The 17,542-nt window shown below is 50.0% G+C and overlaps 1 protein-coding gene across 3 annotated transcripts in view; it reads left to right on the forward strand.

Annotated features, from left to right (window-relative positions):
• The first annotated feature begins 2,233 nt into the window (after positions 1 to 2,233).
• ZNF512B (zinc finger protein 512B) overlaps positions 2,234 to 17,542 on the forward strand; it is a 42,657-nt gene continuing 27,348 nt past the window's right edge. For all 3 annotated transcript variants that reach the window (XM_040438163.1, XM_040438165.1, XM_040438164.1), the window contains exons 1-7: positions 2,234 to 2,353; positions 5,109 to 5,210; positions 7,306 to 7,379; positions 11,464 to 11,592; positions 13,707 to 13,879; positions 14,217 to 14,368; positions 14,502 to 14,573. In XM_040438163.1, coding sequence (XP_040294097.1) covers positions 2,323 to 2,353; positions 5,109 to 5,210; positions 7,306 to 7,379; positions 11,464 to 11,592; positions 13,707 to 13,879; positions 14,217 to 14,368; positions 14,502 to 14,573 — 733 coding nt within the window. In that variant the 5' untranslated portion in view covers positions 2,234 to 2,322. The remainder of the gene's footprint in view (positions 2,354 to 5,108; positions 5,211 to 7,305; positions 7,380 to 11,463; positions 11,593 to 13,706; positions 13,880 to 14,216; positions 14,369 to 14,501; positions 14,574 to 17,542) is intronic.

Raw genomic sequence — 17,542 nt, forward strand, 5'->3', positions numbered from 1 at the left:
GGGCCTGTATACTGTGTGGGGGCCTGTATACTGTGTGGGGGCCTGTATACTATGGGGGGGGGGCTGTATACTGTGGGGGGCTGTATAGTGTGGGGGGGCTATACTGCTGTACTGTATACTGTGGGGGTCTGTATAATGTATACTGAGGGTGCGGTATAGTGTGGAGTGCTATACTGCTGTACTGTATAGTGTGGGGGGCTGTATCGTGTATACTGTGGGGTGCTGTATACTGTGGGCTGCTATACTGCTCTACTATATACTGTGGGGTACTGTATAGTGTGGGGTGCTAAACTGCATACTATGTGGTGCTGTATACTATAGGGTGCTATACTGCATACTGTGGGTTTCTGTATACTATAGGGTGCTATACTGCATACTGTGGGGTGCTGGGGTGCACTGGAACACTAGGGTGAGCTGAGCCCCGGTCTCCTTCCTGCAGAGCGGTGCCCACTTCCAGCCTGAGCCCAGCTGCCCAGAGCACTGACCCTGAGCCGCTGGAGTTATCAGAACTGGAAGTATTTACAGTAATTCACTGTACTCTACCAGGTGTGTGGATTTTTTGTGTGTGTATTGTGGTGGAGGGCGTGATTGCCTGCTAAGGTGTGGGAAGGCGGGATCCAGGGGGCCCAAGTAAATTTTTGCCCAGGGTCCAATCAATATTAAAGAGGGCCCTGAAAGGACTGCAGAACCCCTTTAATTCTCGCTCCTGTCTTGAGTTACTGTCCGGGGCTCAGGCTCTGCTTTCCAGCTCCCTGCTTCTTCTGTCCTGTCCTCGGAGCCCCCCTTTACTCAGCACATCATCAGTGGCTAGCGCTGCACCCGCTGGAGTCCCGACTAGCTCTCAATGTTGTCTCCCTGCTGGGCGCTGGGCTGGCCAATCAGCATTAGCCGTGCTTGCAGAGTTTTGGGAGTGAAGCAAACCCCTTATTTCCAGTGCTGAACCCCCAGTTCTGATGTGGAGTTCTACTCTTTCAGCTCTGCAGATGAAACTGAATCTTCTCCCTCTCAGTCACCGACACAGTGTAACGCTGCCATGCCCTGCTGTGTGCGCTCAGGTACAGTAAGTGTCTCTGTGTCAGCTTCATGCACTGATGTAGAGACACATTGTCCTGCTTTAGGCTCCATTCACACGTCCGCAGCATGTTTTGCAGATCCACGGATCCGCAAAACACGGACAGCGGCAATGTTCGTTCCGCATTTTGCGGACCGCACATCGCCGGCACTAATAGAATATGCCTGTTCTTGTCCGCAATTGCGGACATGTTCTATTTTTTTGCGGAACGGAAGTGCGGACCCAGAAGTGCAGATCCACAATTCAGTGTCCGGGCAGCACATCGTGGTGCCCCATAGGAATGAATGGGTCCGCAATTCCATTCCGCAAAATGCGGAATGAAATTGCGGACGTGTGAATGGAGCCTTACACTGCAGCTTAGCTCCGTAAGGGCATTACTATATAGGATCGGTAGGTATACGGAATGTGTATGTATGTGTGTGTATATATAATATGATCGAAAGGTATATGGGATGAATATATAGGATCAGTAAGTATATGGGATGAATATATAGGATCAGTAAGTATATGGGATGAATATATAGGATCGGTAAGTATATGGGATGAATATATAGGATCGGTAAGTATATGGGATGTGTATATATAGGATCGGTAAGTATATGGGATGTGTATATATAGGATCGGTAGGTATATGGGATGTGTATATAGGATCGGTAGGTATATGGGATGTGTATATAGGATCGGTAGGTATATGGGATGTGTATATAGGATCGGTAGGTATATGGGATGTGTATATAGGATCGGTAGGTATACGGGATGTATATATACAGGATCGGTAGGTATACGGGATGTATATATACAGGATCGGTAGGTATACGGGATGTATATATAGGAGCGGGATGTGTATATATAGGATCTGTAGGTATATAGGATGTGTATATATAGGATCTGTAGGTATATAGGATGTGTATATATAGGATCTGTAGGTATACAGGATGTGTATATACAGGATCTGCAGGTATATAGGATGTATATATGGGATCGGTAGGTATATGGGATGTGTATATACAGGATCGGTAGGTATATGGGATGTGTATATACAGGATCGGTATGTCTATAGTGTGACGGACCCTATAGACATACATGTCAGCATCTGAGGAGATGTCATGTGACCTGTCCCTACGCGGTCTCCTGATGCCCCCGGTAACTACAGATCTCGAGTCGACGCTCCCTCCCCCGGTTCTCCCCACGGTATCCCCCATTTCAGTACCGCGAGAGTTCGGGCTCCGGGGGCGGAGTGAGCTCAGCGCATGACCGACAGCGAGCGGCGGGGCCCGGCAGGTAAGATCCCGGTACACCGGCCCCTGATCCTGTACCGGGGCTACACCCAGATAATGACCGAATCATCAGCCACCTGTTATCACCGGGCCAGACATACCTCACTGCCTGACCCTGGTACCTCATACCTCACTGCCTGACCCTGGTACCTCATACCTCACTGCCTGACCCTGGTACCTCATACCTCACTGCCTGTCTGACCCTGGTACCTCATACCTCACTGCCTGCCTGACCCTGGTACCTCATACCTCACTGCCTGACCCTGGTACCTCATACCTCACTGCCTGCCTGTCCCTGGTACCTCATACCTCACTGCCTGTCTGACCCAGGTACATCATACCTCACTGCCTGCCTGTCTCTGGTACCTCATACCTCACTGCCTGTCTGACCCTGGTACCTCATACCTCACTGCCTGCCTGTCCCTGGTACCTCATACCTCACTGCCTGTCTGACCCTGGTACCTCATACCTCACTGCCTGCCTGTCCCTAGTACCTCATACCTCACTGCCTGCCTGACCCTGGTACCTCATACCTCACTGCCTGCCTGACCCTGGTACCTCATAGTCTACCTGCCCCTAGTACTTCACTGCCTGTCTGACCCTGGTACCTCATACCTCACTGCCTGCCTGTCCCTAGTACCTCATACCTCACTGCCTGCCTAACCCTGGTACCTCATACCTCACTGCCTGCCTGACCCTGGTACCTCATACCTCACTGCCTGACCCTGGTACCTCATAGTCTACCTGCCCCTAGTACTTCACTGCCTGTCTGGGTACCTCACTGTCTGCCTGCCTGTCCCGGGTACCTCCTACCTCACTGCCTGCCTGACCCTGGTACCTCATACCTCAGTGTCTACCTGCCCCTAGTACCTCACTGCCTGACCCTGGTACCTCATACCTCACTGCCTGACCCTGGTACCTCATACCTCACTGCCTGTCTGACCCTGGTACCTCATACCTCACTGCCTGTCTGACCCGGGTACCTCATACCTCACTGCCTGCCTGACCCTGGTACCTCATACCTCACTGCCTGACCCTGGTACCTCATACCTCACTGCCTGTCTGACCCAGGTACATCATACCTCACTGCCTGCCTGTCTCTGGTACCTCATACCTCACTGCCTGTCTGACCCTGGTACCTCATACCTCACTGCCTGCCTGTCCCTGGTACCTCATACCTCACTGCCTGTCTGACCCTGGTACCTCATACCTCACTGCCTGCCTGTCCCTAGTACCTCATACCTCACTGCCTGCCTGACCCTGGTACCTCATACCTCACTGCCTGCCTGACCCTGGTACCTCATAGTCTACCTGCCCCTAGTACTTCACTGCCTGTCTGACCCTGGTACCTCATACCTCACTGCCTGCCTGTCCCTAGTACCTCATACCTCACTGCCTGCCTGACCCTGGTACCTCATACCTCACTGCCTGCCTGACCCTGGTACCTCATACCTCACTGCCTGACCCTGGTACCTCATAGTCTACCTGCCCCTAGTACTTCACTGCCTGTCTGGGTACCTCACTGTCTGCCTGCCTGTCCCGGGTACCTCCTACCTCACTGCCTGCCTGACCCTGGTACCTCATACCTCAGTGTCTACCTGCCCCTAGTACCTCACTGCCTGCCTGCTTGACCGGGTACCTCATACCTCACTGTCTGTCTGCCTGACCCTGGTACTTTATACCTCACTGTCTGCCTGTCCCTTCTGCCTCATAGCTGACAGCCTGTTCCTATACCTCACTGCCTGTCCCTAGTACCTCATACTTCACTGCTTGTCCCTAGTACCTCATACTTCACTGTCTGACTGACCCTGGTACCTCATACCTCACTGCCTGCTTGTCCCTGGTATCTCATACCTCACTGCCTGCCTGACCCTGATACCTCATACCTCTCTGCTTGTCTGTTCCTGGTACCTCATACCTCACTGTCTGCCTGTCCCTAGTACCTCATACTTCACTGTCTGACCCTGGTACCTCATACCTCACTGCCTGCTTGTCCCTGGTACTTCTCTGCTTGTCTGTTCCTGGTACCTCATACTTCACTGCCTGTCTGCACCTGGTACCTTATACCTCAGTGTCTGCCTGTCCCTGGTACCTCATTGTCTACCTGTCCCTAGTACCTTATACCTCACTCCCTGCTTTTTCCTGGTACCTCATACCTCACTGCCTGTATGCACCTGGTACTTCATACCTCACTGTCTGCCTGTCCCTAGTACCTCATACGTTACTGGCTGACTTTACTTTGTGCCTCATAGCTGACCGCCTGTTTTTATACCTCACTGCCTGTCTGTCTCTAGTACCTCATACTTCTCTGCACCTGGTACCTTATCCCTCAATGTCTGCCTGTCCCTGGTATCTCATACCTCACTGTCTACCTGTCCCTAGTACTTTATACCTCACTGCCTGCCTGTCCCTAGTACTTTATACCTCACTGCCTGCCTGTCCCTAGTTCTTTATACCTCACTGCCTGCCTGTCCCTAGTACTTTATACCTCACTACCTGCCTGTCCCTAATACCTCATACCTTGCTGCCTGCCTGTCTCTTGTGCCTCATACCTTGCTGCCTGCCTGTCTCTTGTGCCTCATAGCTCACAGTCTGATCCTATACCTCACTGCCTGCTTGTGGCCCCAGTGTACATAGGACATATTGCACGCCATGGAAATCCTCCAGTCAAAGAAGCTTCCACTCTAATTTCCCCTGTCACCCACCCCATTGTGATGCCCCGCCCCCTGTCTGACTCCGCCTTCTGCTTCATCCCTCAGCAGTCATGGCCGACTCTGTCACCACTCAGCCCAGAAGGCAGTTTCCCAGGATCAGTAAATCCAGAGCTTCCACTCAGCTGCAGTTCCTTGCCTCAGACTCAGGTGAGTGTCTGCCTGCTCCTTCTCTGATTGGCTGAGCTGAGTGATACTACAAGATTTACAGGTTGGCTTCATCACCCCCTACTGACATTCTATATATTGGCCATTGCCTCCTATGTCTGCCCATGGCTAGGGCTTTCTGTGCAGATGGGTGTCAGAGGTACATACGGTGCCCGGTGTGATTTACCTATTGGTTCCTAGAAGCAGTATGAGATACACAGTGATCGATCCCGGTTCTCACCAGTATACGTGATGCCAGGGGTTACTGCTGTGCCCAGTGTCACCAGTGGAATGTATTGTGCCATTGCCCCATTTTTATGTGGGCGGTGGTATGTAGTACCTGATCCCTGTGATGCTGGTTTTATTCCTATTCACCCTCCACTCTCCTGTAGTGTTGGCGCTGTAGGCAGAGCACAGATCCCCTTGGTACATCTTCAAAGGGCTGTGACGTGAATGCCCAGGGCACAGCTCTCGTCTATGTTGTCTTGCATGCCGTCATGCTTTGAAATTGCACCCAGGAGATCCCCCTCTTCTGCCGACGGCTGCCCAGAAATAAACCCAGTGTTGGCGCACTGCAGATTTACAGACTGGTTCAGGCCAAAAACACGAGGGACTTGCAATACCAGACACGGCCAGGAGTGGCGCTGCTTCTGGGGAGAAAGCAGACCTTATTTTCTAATGTGATATATTGATGGTATATATGTAGTATATGCTGCCAGGGTCCCATCGATTGGGGGGGGGGTCCAAACACTGGCATATGAATCCAAGATGACCCAACAGAAGATGCAGTGGGATGACCCTTTTCTGGCACCACAACCGGCAGGGGTCGCATTGAACAATCCTTCACTGTCATCTTGTGTTCAAGAAGTTGTATCTTTTTGCACGTTATGGCATTAAGAAGTTGTCCGGCCTTAGATCCCACACCCCCTATGTGGCGCCCCCTGGACATAAAAAGGCAGTCTCCCCTGCGGTCCTGTGTCCGCTGCGGCCAGTCAGTCTTCAGCAGCCACATCGGCTTTAAAGGTGTTCTGTACCCTTTTTATTACTGATGATCTATCCTTTGAAGAGGTCATCAGTATCTGATCGGCGGGGTCCGACACCTGGGTCCCCCGCCGATCAGCTGTTTGAGAAGGCTGCAGCCTTTTCGCGGCTTCCCCGCATGCCCAGTAACATCACAACTACTATTACTGGCCTTGGCACGGCTCGGCCCCATTGAAGTGATAGGAGTCATGACATCACTGGCTGCAGGAAACAGAGAGAAGGCCTCGGCGCTACTGCTAGTGCCGCTACCTTCTCAAACAGCTGATCAGCGGGGGTCCTAGGTGTCGGACCCCCCCCACTGATCAGGTGCTGATGATCTATCCACAGGACAGAACCCCTTTAACAATACATCAAAGCTGTGAGGTACCAGCCAAGCCGATGTGACAACTGAGGCCTGTGATTGGCTGCAGCGGTCACACAAACCAACCACTAGCTGGTCTCTCAGGACCCAGAGTCTGCTATTTTATGTTCAGGGGCACAGCTCCCAGCAATTGGGGATGCTGCACCCCTTTTGACCCAAAAGTACTCCATATGGAAATGGATTTGCCATCCAGCAACAAAGAGGTCTGAGCACTTTGGAGATAGCCAGACCCACTTGCATTAGAAGAGTGTGGGGGTCCTGTTAAAGGGACGTGGATTAACATACTGGGATTAATAATCTTTATATATGAATACAAGATTCCCCTTTAAGACCCAATTTCTTGTATAAACCAAGCAGCGGTATAGGTGTGATTGCCCTTTCCGAGTTATTTTTGGTGTGTTGCTTTGTCATTGGCACATTTGTAGCCTGCTAGGTGTGACAAGGAGTGTGATCGCTCTCTGGCAGCAAGTGATAATTCCTGTGGAGGAGGAGGAGGGGCGGTCTCTGAGCTGAGAAGTATAATCATCCAGGGAATAGACGGGGAGATGTTGGGAGTGCAGCTGCAGTCTGGTAAAGGAACTTCTGTAGGGAATAAACGTTCAGTTTTTCTTTGTTTGCTGCGGTTTCTAAAGATCTGATAGAAAATGGTGAAATGTGCGGTCTGGCTGTAAATCTGATCTCCTTGTGTGTTTCCAGGGAGCTATTACAACAGGAGAACAGTGCAGAAGAGGTATGCCAGACCCGAAAACCGCGAGCTGCGAGGAATACCGGTAAGACCCCATTTAAAGGGGATGGAAAGGTGGGAGTGCCAAACCTGAATCCCCAACTAGGAGATTTCAGTCCTCTGAAACTGGCACACCTTGGACCGCAAAGGGGAAGATGGGGCGATTCAAAGACAACAGTCAAGCACAGCTGACTCTCCCCTGCTGGGGCCACGGGGTCCACAGGACCGCTGTTCTGCCTATAGCTGGGGGATCCAGGATGCAGTTACTTCCTATCAGCCATATTGGCTCCCATCGGGCTACTGTCACACAGTACAGGTTTGTGTCTGTGTAAGGCCTCTTTCACATGACCGTTTTTTTCCGTCCCGTGTTTGCGGTCCGTATGCGGAACCATTAATTTCAATGGTTCCGCAAAAAAATAACTTTATGTACTCCGTATGCATTCTGTTTCCGTATATACGTTCCGCTAAGGCTCCATTCAGACATTCGTAGTGCATTGTGGATCCGCAAAACACCCGGCCGACACCCCCATAGAAATGCCTATTCTTGTCCGCAATTGCAGATAACAATAAGACATGTTCTATTTTCTTGCGGAGCTGCGGACCGGAAGATCGGGGCCGCACTGCTGAAATGCGGAGAGCATATAGTGTGCTCTCCGCATCTCTTCCGGGCCCATATAGAATGAATAGGTCTGCACCCGTTCCGGATAATTGCAGAACGGATGCGGACCCATTCTACGGACGTCTGGAGCCTAAAAGATAGAACTTGTCTTATTATTGTCCGCAAACAACGTTCCGTCGCTCCATTCAAGTCAATGGGTCTGCAAAAAATACGGAATGCATACGGAACACATCCATATGTCATCCATATTTTGCGGATCTATGCCGACTTTGCCCATGTGTTTACTGTTTACAAACATTACAGTACATTACAGTAATGATTAAAAATTTTATGTTTCCATTTGCGATCCACAAAAAACGGATTGCATACGGAAACCATACGGATATGTCTTTGCGGAAATACGAAACTGAAACAAAAAAAGGAACAACGAATCCGTGAAAAACGGACTGCAAAATACAGAAAAATACATACGGTCGTGTGAAAGAGGCCTAAGTCTTCCACCCTCCCTTTGTCACCTCTCCCTGGCACCCAATCACTGTGAGGACCTTCCCAGAGATCTTCTGGACAAGTCCAAAGTCTGGGCCAGCAGAAGAAATCTTGTGCCTTGTTATGTTTACATTAGTGTTCTGCTATCAGTGGAACTACAAGTGCAAGCATGTCCAGATCGATGTAAGAGCAGAGCAGTGATGTAACTGTCCACCCATAAACACAAGGCATATAAATAATATATGTGAACATTGAGGGCACATGTTGAATCATATCTAGAAAAGCGTTGATGGCCCCCCGGTGGTCTAACTGGTGGCTGGGCAATGCGTCCGGTGATGACATCATCAGGGGGAGTGATGGCCTGCAAGGGATTTTAAAAAAGTCACAAATTTTGGCGTCTGCATCATTTGCACAAAAGTATGTGACTCACCATTTTCTACCACTAATGGCACTTTCCCGAAAAATGAACAGGGCTTAGGCTACTTTCACACTGGCGTTTCTGGGTCCACTTGTGAGATCCGTTTCAGGGCTCTCGCAAGCGGATCAGTTTTGCCCTAATGCATTCTGAAAGGATCCGCTCAGAATGCATCAGTTTGCCTCCATTCCGCTCTGGAGGCGGACACCAAAGGCTACTTTCACACCTCTGTTAGGTGCGGATCCGTCTTGTATCTGCACAGACGGATCCGCACCTATAATGCAAACGCTTGTATCCGTTCAGAACGGATCCGTTTGCATTATTCTTTTAAAAAAAAGTCTAAGTCAAAACGGATCCGTCCTGACTTACATTGAAAGTCAATGGGGGACGGATCCGTTTGAAAATTGAGCCATATTGTGTCATCTTCAAACGGATCCGTCCCCATTGACTTACATTGTAAGTCTGGACGGATCCGTTTGCCTCCGCACGGCCAGGCGGACACCTGAACGCTGCAAGCAGCGTTCGGGTGTCCGCTTGCTGAGCGGAGCGGAGGCTGAACGCTGCCAGACTAATGCATTCTGAGCGGATCCGCATCCACTCTGAATGCATTAGGGCAGTACGGATGCGTTCGGGGCCGCTTGTGAGCCCTTTCAAACAGAGCACACAAGCCTCCGAAATCCAGCGCAGGCGCAGTATCGCTGAGTGCCTGCACCTGTACGATACTCCTGCTCCAGAGGGCAACAGCCTCAATAGTGTCACTGGGCATGCGCCGAGCCCAGTGACGTAATCAAAGCGCTGTTGCCCTCTGGAGCAGGAGTATCGTACAGGCGCAGGCACTCAGCGATACTGCGCCTGCGCTGGATTTCGGAGGCCAAGAGAGGAGGAAGCAAGGACGGTGCAGTGAATAAATTACATGACGTAGTGGAGGGGGCGGCGCTGTTCGGCAAGGATGTAGGAGTACATTTATTTCTTAGAAGGCGTGCTGGGCTTGGAAGAAAGACGGGCTGGGCACTGCAGGGGGGCGTTTCTGGGCACTAGAGCAGAGTAATAACGCCCCTCTGGGCACCTTGAGACTTCATTTGCCTATCAGAAAAATCACTTTTTCATCTGAATGAAAAGTTGAATAAAAGAAAGAAGACACATGCTGGAATGAAGGTACTTTATTGCACATTGCTATGTTAACGGTATTATAGGCTCAAAATAGGTGACAGATTCCCTTTAAAGAGGACCTGTAACATTGCTTGGCATGACTGACTTAGTAACTACCTTCATTATGACTATGTTGTGCCATTCCTTTATTACTCCTGCTAGAAGTTATAAATGAATTACTAGCAGTTTGCAGTGAAGGTCCAGATGGGTGCTACCAGTTGGGGGGGTGTCCCTACCCAGTGTGACACTATCCAGTCAGTCCTCCCAGTGTCAGACTGTTCAGAGACACACCCTCAACTGGTAACGCCCATCTGGACCTTCACTGCAAACTGCTAGTAATTCATGTATAACTTCTAGCAGGAATAATAAAGGATCGGCACAACAGTCATAAGAATAGATGCTCCAGAATTATTGCATGGTGAATGTAAGCCTGGCTTCACATCACATTTTTTCCATCCGTTTAACGTATACAAAAAAATCATACGTTAACGGATGCCCCAGACATACAATGGCATCTGTCAGCCTAGACTTCCATTGTAAAAAAAAAAAAAAAAAAAACACATTACCCTATAAATTTTTTTACCAAACTATGCAGGATAGAAAAGCCTGACGTGCTACGTTTTTGTATCCTTTGTTTCCCAACGTATAAGTTAGGGTGGGTTCACATTGCGTTTTATGCCTCCGTTTGATGTATACGTTAGAAAAAAAAGGATACAAAATGCAGCACATAACCTTCTTATATCTTGCAGAGTGCGGTAAAATAAAAAGTATACTTTTTTTTCACACTGGAACTCCATGGCGAACGGATGCTACTGTATGGCATAATGTATACTTTTTTGTATATGTTAGATGGATGGGAAAATTGTGATGTGAAGCCAGTCTAAGGGTCCATTCACAAGTCCGCAATTCTGTTCCGCATTTTGCGGAACAGAATTGCGGACCCATTCATTCCTGTGGGTCCGCACGATGTGCTGCCCGGATCCGGAAATGCGGACCCGCACTTCTGGGTCCGCAATTCCGTTCCCGAAAAAAATAGAACATGTCCTATTCTTGTCCGCAATTGCGGACAAGATTAGGCATATTCTATTATAGTGCCGGCGATGTGCGGTCCGCAAAATGCCGTATTTCCATTTTTCTGTTCCGTTCAAAGATAGAACATGTCCTTTTATTGTCCGCATAACGGACAAGGATAGTACTGTTATATCAGGGGCCAGCTGTTCCGTTCCGCAAAAAACAGAATGCACGCGGACGTCATCCGTATTTTTTGCGGATCCGTTTTTTTTTCAGACCACAAAATACTGAAAAAGTCATACTGTCGTGTGCAAGAGGCCTAAGGTGTAACTAAAACACGTGTTAGGAGAGGGGACAGAAACAAGTCTTGTAGAACGTGTTTATTTCCTCCCGAGCCCTTCCAGCGTCATCTTCACCTATAGAAGATTTATTTGCCCCTTTCTGTTTCAGCCCTCCCTGATCAGCGAGTGGAAAGAAATGTTTAAGACATTGTCACGGGTGAGATGTCCAAGCTCAGGCTGCTGGGTGGAGTTTCCCAGTGTGTACGGACTGAAACAACATTATCAGCGATGCCAAGGGGTAAGAACTCTGCGGTCAGGGATGGGCAAAAAGCCTGAAGCGCCATTACAAGCAATAATTGCATATAGAGGGCCGAAACAGTGACATGTTTATTCAAAGGGAAAAGCACATTTGTATATTAGGGAACTGCATGTACAATGGTTCTCTACCATGTCTGAAGGGCTTATAGAGCAGAGAGTTCACATGAAATTCACAAAAAGGGGGGTTTTAAGTCAACATGTGACTGCTTAACCATAGACAGAGGCTAGGATAGAGGTAAATGATGGAATGGTGGTTTACTGCAGGCGCCACTAGGAGTTCACCACATATGACAGTATACAGCTCCATTACTAATAAATAAAGCAGTGTGCTGTAAGCTCCCCCTAGTGGTGGCTGGTGGCAGTAAGAATTTTATCATTTGAAGGGAACTAAAGATGGTGTCTGTTCTGTGGGCAGCATGTTATAGAGCAGGAGTAGCAGAGTAGATTAATAAATAAAAAATATATGTATATAATTTTTTTTGTGGGAGAAAGATTCAGATTTTTTTTCCCCATTGAAATCCCTGCTCTTTTATTTATGTTTAGTGGTTCTATTCAGTGACTGACAGCGCTCACTGGACACCAAAGTATAGGAAGAGCATTTAAATTAATAAAATGCAAGTTATAATTCCCATTAAACTATACATCATTCTGCTCTATAATGTATGTACAAGATGACAGCTTCCCTTAAAGGGGTTGCCTGACCTCTAGATGTAGAACAGCCCTTTTAAACGCTATTGGGGTCATTTATTAATACCAGTAATTTAGACGCCAGTCTTAATACCCCTGTGCTGGCGGTGAATGCCCCTTTGTTATGTAGAGGTATACTGATATTCTACTGAAGCATAACGTCCCCTTTATTCAGCTGATCGGCAGGAGCGCTCCCACCGCTCTGACTGCATGGACTTTGTATGTTCTCCCCGTGTCTGTGTGGGTTTCCTCCGGGTACTCTGGTTTCTTCCCACACTCCAAAGACATACTAATGCGGAATTTAGATTGTGAGCCCTATTGGGGCAGCTTATGTCTGTAAAGCCCTGCGGAATATACACTGCCCGTCCCAAAAAAAAAGTCGCCACCAAAAATATTTGGTTGGACTGCCTTTAGCTTTGATCACGGCACGCATTCGCTGTGGCATTGTTTCGATAAGCTTCTGTAATGTCACAAGATTTGTTTCCATCCAGTGTTGCATACATTTTTCACCAAGATCAGGGTAAATCTGGACTCATCAGACCACATGAGCTTCTTCCATTGCTCCAGAGTCCAATCTTTATGCTCCCTAGCAAATTGAAGCCTCTTTTCCTGGTTTGCCTCACTGATTAGCAGTTTTCTTACGGCTACAGAGCTGTTCAGTCCCAATCCCTTGAGTTCCCTTCGCATTGTGCGTCTGGAAATGCTCTTACTTTCACTATTAAACATAGCCCTGAGTTCTACTGTTGTTTTTCTTCGATTTGAATTTACCAAACGTTTAAGTGATCGCCGATCACGATCATTCAGGATATTTTTCTGGCCACATTTCTTCCTTGAATACGATGGGTCCCCACTATCCTTCTAGTTTTTAATAATGCGTTGGACAGTTCTTAGCCCAATTTTAGTAGTTTCTGCAATCTCCTTAGATGTTTTCTCTGCTTGATGCATGCCAATGATTTGACCCTTCTCAAACAGACTAGCATCTTTTCCACGACCACGAGATGTGTCTTTCGACATGGTTGTTTAAGAAATGAGAAGCAACTCATTGCACCAGTTGAGGTTAAATGACTTGTTGCCAGCTGAAAGATAATCGCCCATGCAGTAATTATCCAATAGGAGGCTCAGAACTATTTGCTTAGTTAAATCCAGGTGGCGACTTTTTGGACAGGCAGTGTAGTAGCGCTATATAAGTGAGTATAATAAATATTGATAGGCTGTCCTATGAATACCCTATCAATATTGGAGTCAGTGAAAAGCCGTTTATTTTTCACTTAACTTTGCACCAAGGTTTTGTAGGAGATGCTTGACTTTGCCAGGGATTAGAGGTGTTTTATATATGTGGCGAGAGACTGCTGATCGCTCCAGTTCATGCTTGCCTTACACCCCTCCTTGCTTTCCCTTCCCATCTAGGCTCCCCTCTTATCCCGGATGGTGCTCTCCTGCCCGCACTGTGAAGCTGTCTTTGCCTCAAGGCCACAGTTGCAAAAACACCTAATGTGGAACCATTCAGAGAAGGAGGAGAGTGGTGAAAACAGGATAAGCCCACATGTGGTCTCTAATGGGGCAAAAGAGAAGTACAAGGGGTATCCCAAAATTACAGATACCTAGATATGGCAACACGTCACATTCTAGAAATTTACACCAGTGGTACTGCTATACTATTAGGGTGGGGTGGACTGAGTATGTGGGCAATTGGGGAGTGCATGGGGAATGGTATGGAAATAGCTCCTCTACACCCCAGCATGGCCAAAACTCCTGAAGCCCATCAGTGTTGTTGGGACAATCATTGAATTGGTAGCAATCCAGCGAATGTCACTATTCTGAGATAGCCCACATGCTATGTTGACACCAGTCTTGAGCCACCCTTGGTAGTAAAGTGGTTGTACTTGTCTTTAAGTATTTTCTTTCTATTTCCCGCAGGGTGATGAAAAAAGGAACCACAGCAAACAAAGTTTCAAAGTCGGGTACAGTGCAGACCACAGGGGAGAGAGGAGGTCTCCCCCATGTCAAGGCCAATGGAAAAAAAGCGGATATATGTCTGTCTAATGAGGACCCAGAGAGAATGAGGCACAGTAAGGGGAGGGCTGGTGGTTTATTAGTCGTTGTATGGCCTTTTTATCTCTATTAATTGTGTCCGGTTGCTCTTTTTCTCACACCGAAATGATTTTCATATATTTTATTTGTTTCTACTCTTTCATGAGTCAGGAAGGAAACAGAAGACTCCAAAGAAGTTCACAGGAGAGCAACCGTCTATCACCACCACCTTTGGCTTAAAAGGTAATTACAGCGGATTGTGTTAAAGGGGTTGTGCAGCGCTATGTATTGATGACTTATCCTCAGGATAGGTCATCAATATCAGATCAGCGGTGTCCAACACCCGGGACCCCCGCTGATCAGCTGTTTGAAGAGGAGGCGGCGCTCCATGCGAGAGACGCTTCCTGTTTATTACCTTGCACTTCTTCTCGGAACTGCAGTGTAATGATGAGTTTCTCGTGCATGGCATTGGGGGACACAGCACCATGGGTATATGCCCAGCTGCCACTAGGAGGCTGACACTAGAAACAAAAAAGTGTTGGCTCCGCCCAGGTGGGCTATACCCCTCTGCAAGAGCCCAGATACACCAGTCTAGTTCTAGTGTCCGTAGGAGGCAGACATGACCTGTTTTGCAGGTCATCCTGCTAATTTTATTTTTTATTTTATTCTATTTTTTCTCCTTTTTTGTACAGGTTTCTTCCGGACGCAGGGGTGGCTCCATCGTGTTCCACTTTAGTTGCCCCCCTGCGGGCGCGTACTCAGGTACCCGGCAGCCACCCAGTCCCCACTAATCTGCTTCCGCAGCGGAATTCCGGCGGACCCACGGCTCCCGTGTTGAGTCCGCCGAGGGGGTGGTTATTGCTGCGCCTGAAAACGTCGGAAGGTGAGTATGGCAGTATCCTGTAACCCACCCTCACCCTCACCCACCCCCTCCACCCACCACAAGGGCGGTGCCCTGGGAGCCGCGTTTTTTCCTTCCAATCCAGCACCAGCGCGGGCTGCTGGGGGGGCGTGTCTTTCTCGACTACGGCTCCTGTCCTGCCTGCAGCTGTCGTATCTTGCTTCTCCTGCGCCTCGGCTCTCTGGACGTGCTTCTGTGGGACACAGCACCTTGGGTCTGGTAGGCAGCCTCTGGCTGACTCTTTTTGCTTTGCAGGCTCCTCCATCGCCCTCATGTCTTCTTCTGGTCGGGCCCCCACTCCCCTTGCCGCCATTTCCACTCATTACGCCTGTTCCGTTTGTAATAGGAAGTTCCCATGCGGTCAGTCTTCCTCTCTCTGCGTGCAGTGCCTTCCCCCCAGGCCCACCCAGTCCGCCCCTGCGGCCCCCTCTTTGTCGGTCCTTCCGGAATGGGCTGCTACCCTGTCCCAGGCCATAGGTAACCTTGCCAGCCTCTCCCAATCCCTAGCGCAGTCCCTGGACCGTCTGCCCGCTCAGATTGCGGCCGCCTCGGGCAGGGACCCCCCCGCCGGGGATGTCCGTTCCCGCTCTGGTACGAGGTCCGGCAAGCGACCTCGCACAGCCTCGGCTGGGTCCCATTCTTCCTCAGCTACCCCGGATCACTCCCCGGTTAGGTCTGAGTCGGGCGAAATTTCTTCTTCAGCCGCTTCCGCTGTTCCTGGGGACTCCTCCGCTTCTGATTCTGAATCAGAGCGGTGCTCGGCGATGTCTGCGGCCGTTCAGGACCTCATCAAAGCCGTCCGTGACGCGCTCCATGTGCAGGACGTTCCCTCCTCCTCCTCCCTGGAGTCGGTGTCCTTCCGCCGGACTAGGCGTTCCACTGTGGTCTTCCCGAATCACGAGGATCTGGACGCACTTCTGGCTAAAGAGTGGCGTCATCCTGATCGGCGCCTTCATCTTACCAAGGCCTCTGACGTCCCCTATCCTTTTTCTGAGGAATCTGTCAATACTTGGACGGTTCCTCCTCAGGTAGACCCTCAGGTTGCTCGCCTGGCGAAGGCTACTACCCTTCCCCTGGCTGACGCGGCTTCCTTGTCGGATCCCGCTGACAAACGGGTCGACTCTTTGGCCAAGTCTGTTTTCATCGCAGCGGGTGCCGCCATCCGTCCTGCGTTTGCCGCCTCCTGGGTGGCTAAGGCCTGCGATATCTGGGCAAAACAGCTTGTTCGCGCTTTACCCCCAGACTCTGATCAAGGGGAACTGGCAGTGCTTGCCTCTCAAATTTATCAGGCGTCCAAATTTCTTTGCGATGCCTCTATGGAATGCGGCCGCTAACTCTGTGGCCATCCGCCGCACCATCTGGCTTCGTTCTTGGGCGGCAGATGCCGCCTCCAAGAAGGCTCTGATTTCCCTTCCCTTTCTCGGCGGGAAGCTCTTTGGGAAGCGTTTGGAGGAGCTCATCTCGGAGGCCACTGGCGGTAAGAGCTCTCTTCTTCCCCAGAATCAGCCTCGCCGCCGTCGCTTTCCTGGGTCGTCCTCTCGGGCACAGTCCTTTCGGTCCTTTCGGGCCCCCCCTGCCCGATCTGACAAGAAGGCCTCCAGGCCTTCCTTTAAGACCAAACCCTCCTGGCATGCCAAGCCCAAACCTGCTCGCCCCCAGTCCACTAAACCTCCTTCCGCATGACTCTGTCAAGGTGGGAGGGCGTCTGCTCGCCTTTCAGGACGTCTGGCAAGCAAGTGTAGAAGACGCTTGGGTTCTGGAGGTAGTCTCCTCCGGATACAGGATCGAATTTTCCGATCTTCCGCCGGGTCGGTTCTTCCTGACGTCGCCCCCCAGGTCCCCCTACGGGGCAGAAGATTTTTTTCAGGCCATTCGTTCCCTTCGCTCTCTAAGGGTCATCGTTCCGGTTCCAGAGTCAGAACGCTTTCGGGGGTTCTATTCGAATCTGTTCACGGTTCCCAAAAAGGACGGTTCGCTCCGTCCTATCCTGGACCTGAAGGCGCTGAACCGCTTTGTCCGGGTCCGTCACTTTCGTATGGAATCCCTCCGGTCGGTGATCGCCTCCTTGGAGTCGGACGAGTTCCTGTCGTCCATAGACATTCAGGACGCCTATCTCCACGTCCCCATTGCCCTCTCCCACCAAAGGTTCCTTCGCTTCGCGGTAGGTTCTGTTCATTTCCAATTCGTAGCCCTGCCCTTCGGCCTGGCCTCTGCTCCGAGGGTCTTCACCAAGGTGTTGGCGCCTCTCATGGCCCTTCTTCGTGCCAGGGGGGTCGCCTTGATACCTTACCTGGACGATCTTCTGATTCGG

This window comes from Bufo bufo, chromosome 6, assembly GCF_905171765.1.
Source record: "Bufo bufo chromosome 6, aBufBuf1.1, whole genome shotgun sequence".
Classification (NCBI taxonomy): Eukaryota; Metazoa; Chordata; class Amphibia; order Anura; family Bufonidae; genus Bufo; species Bufo bufo.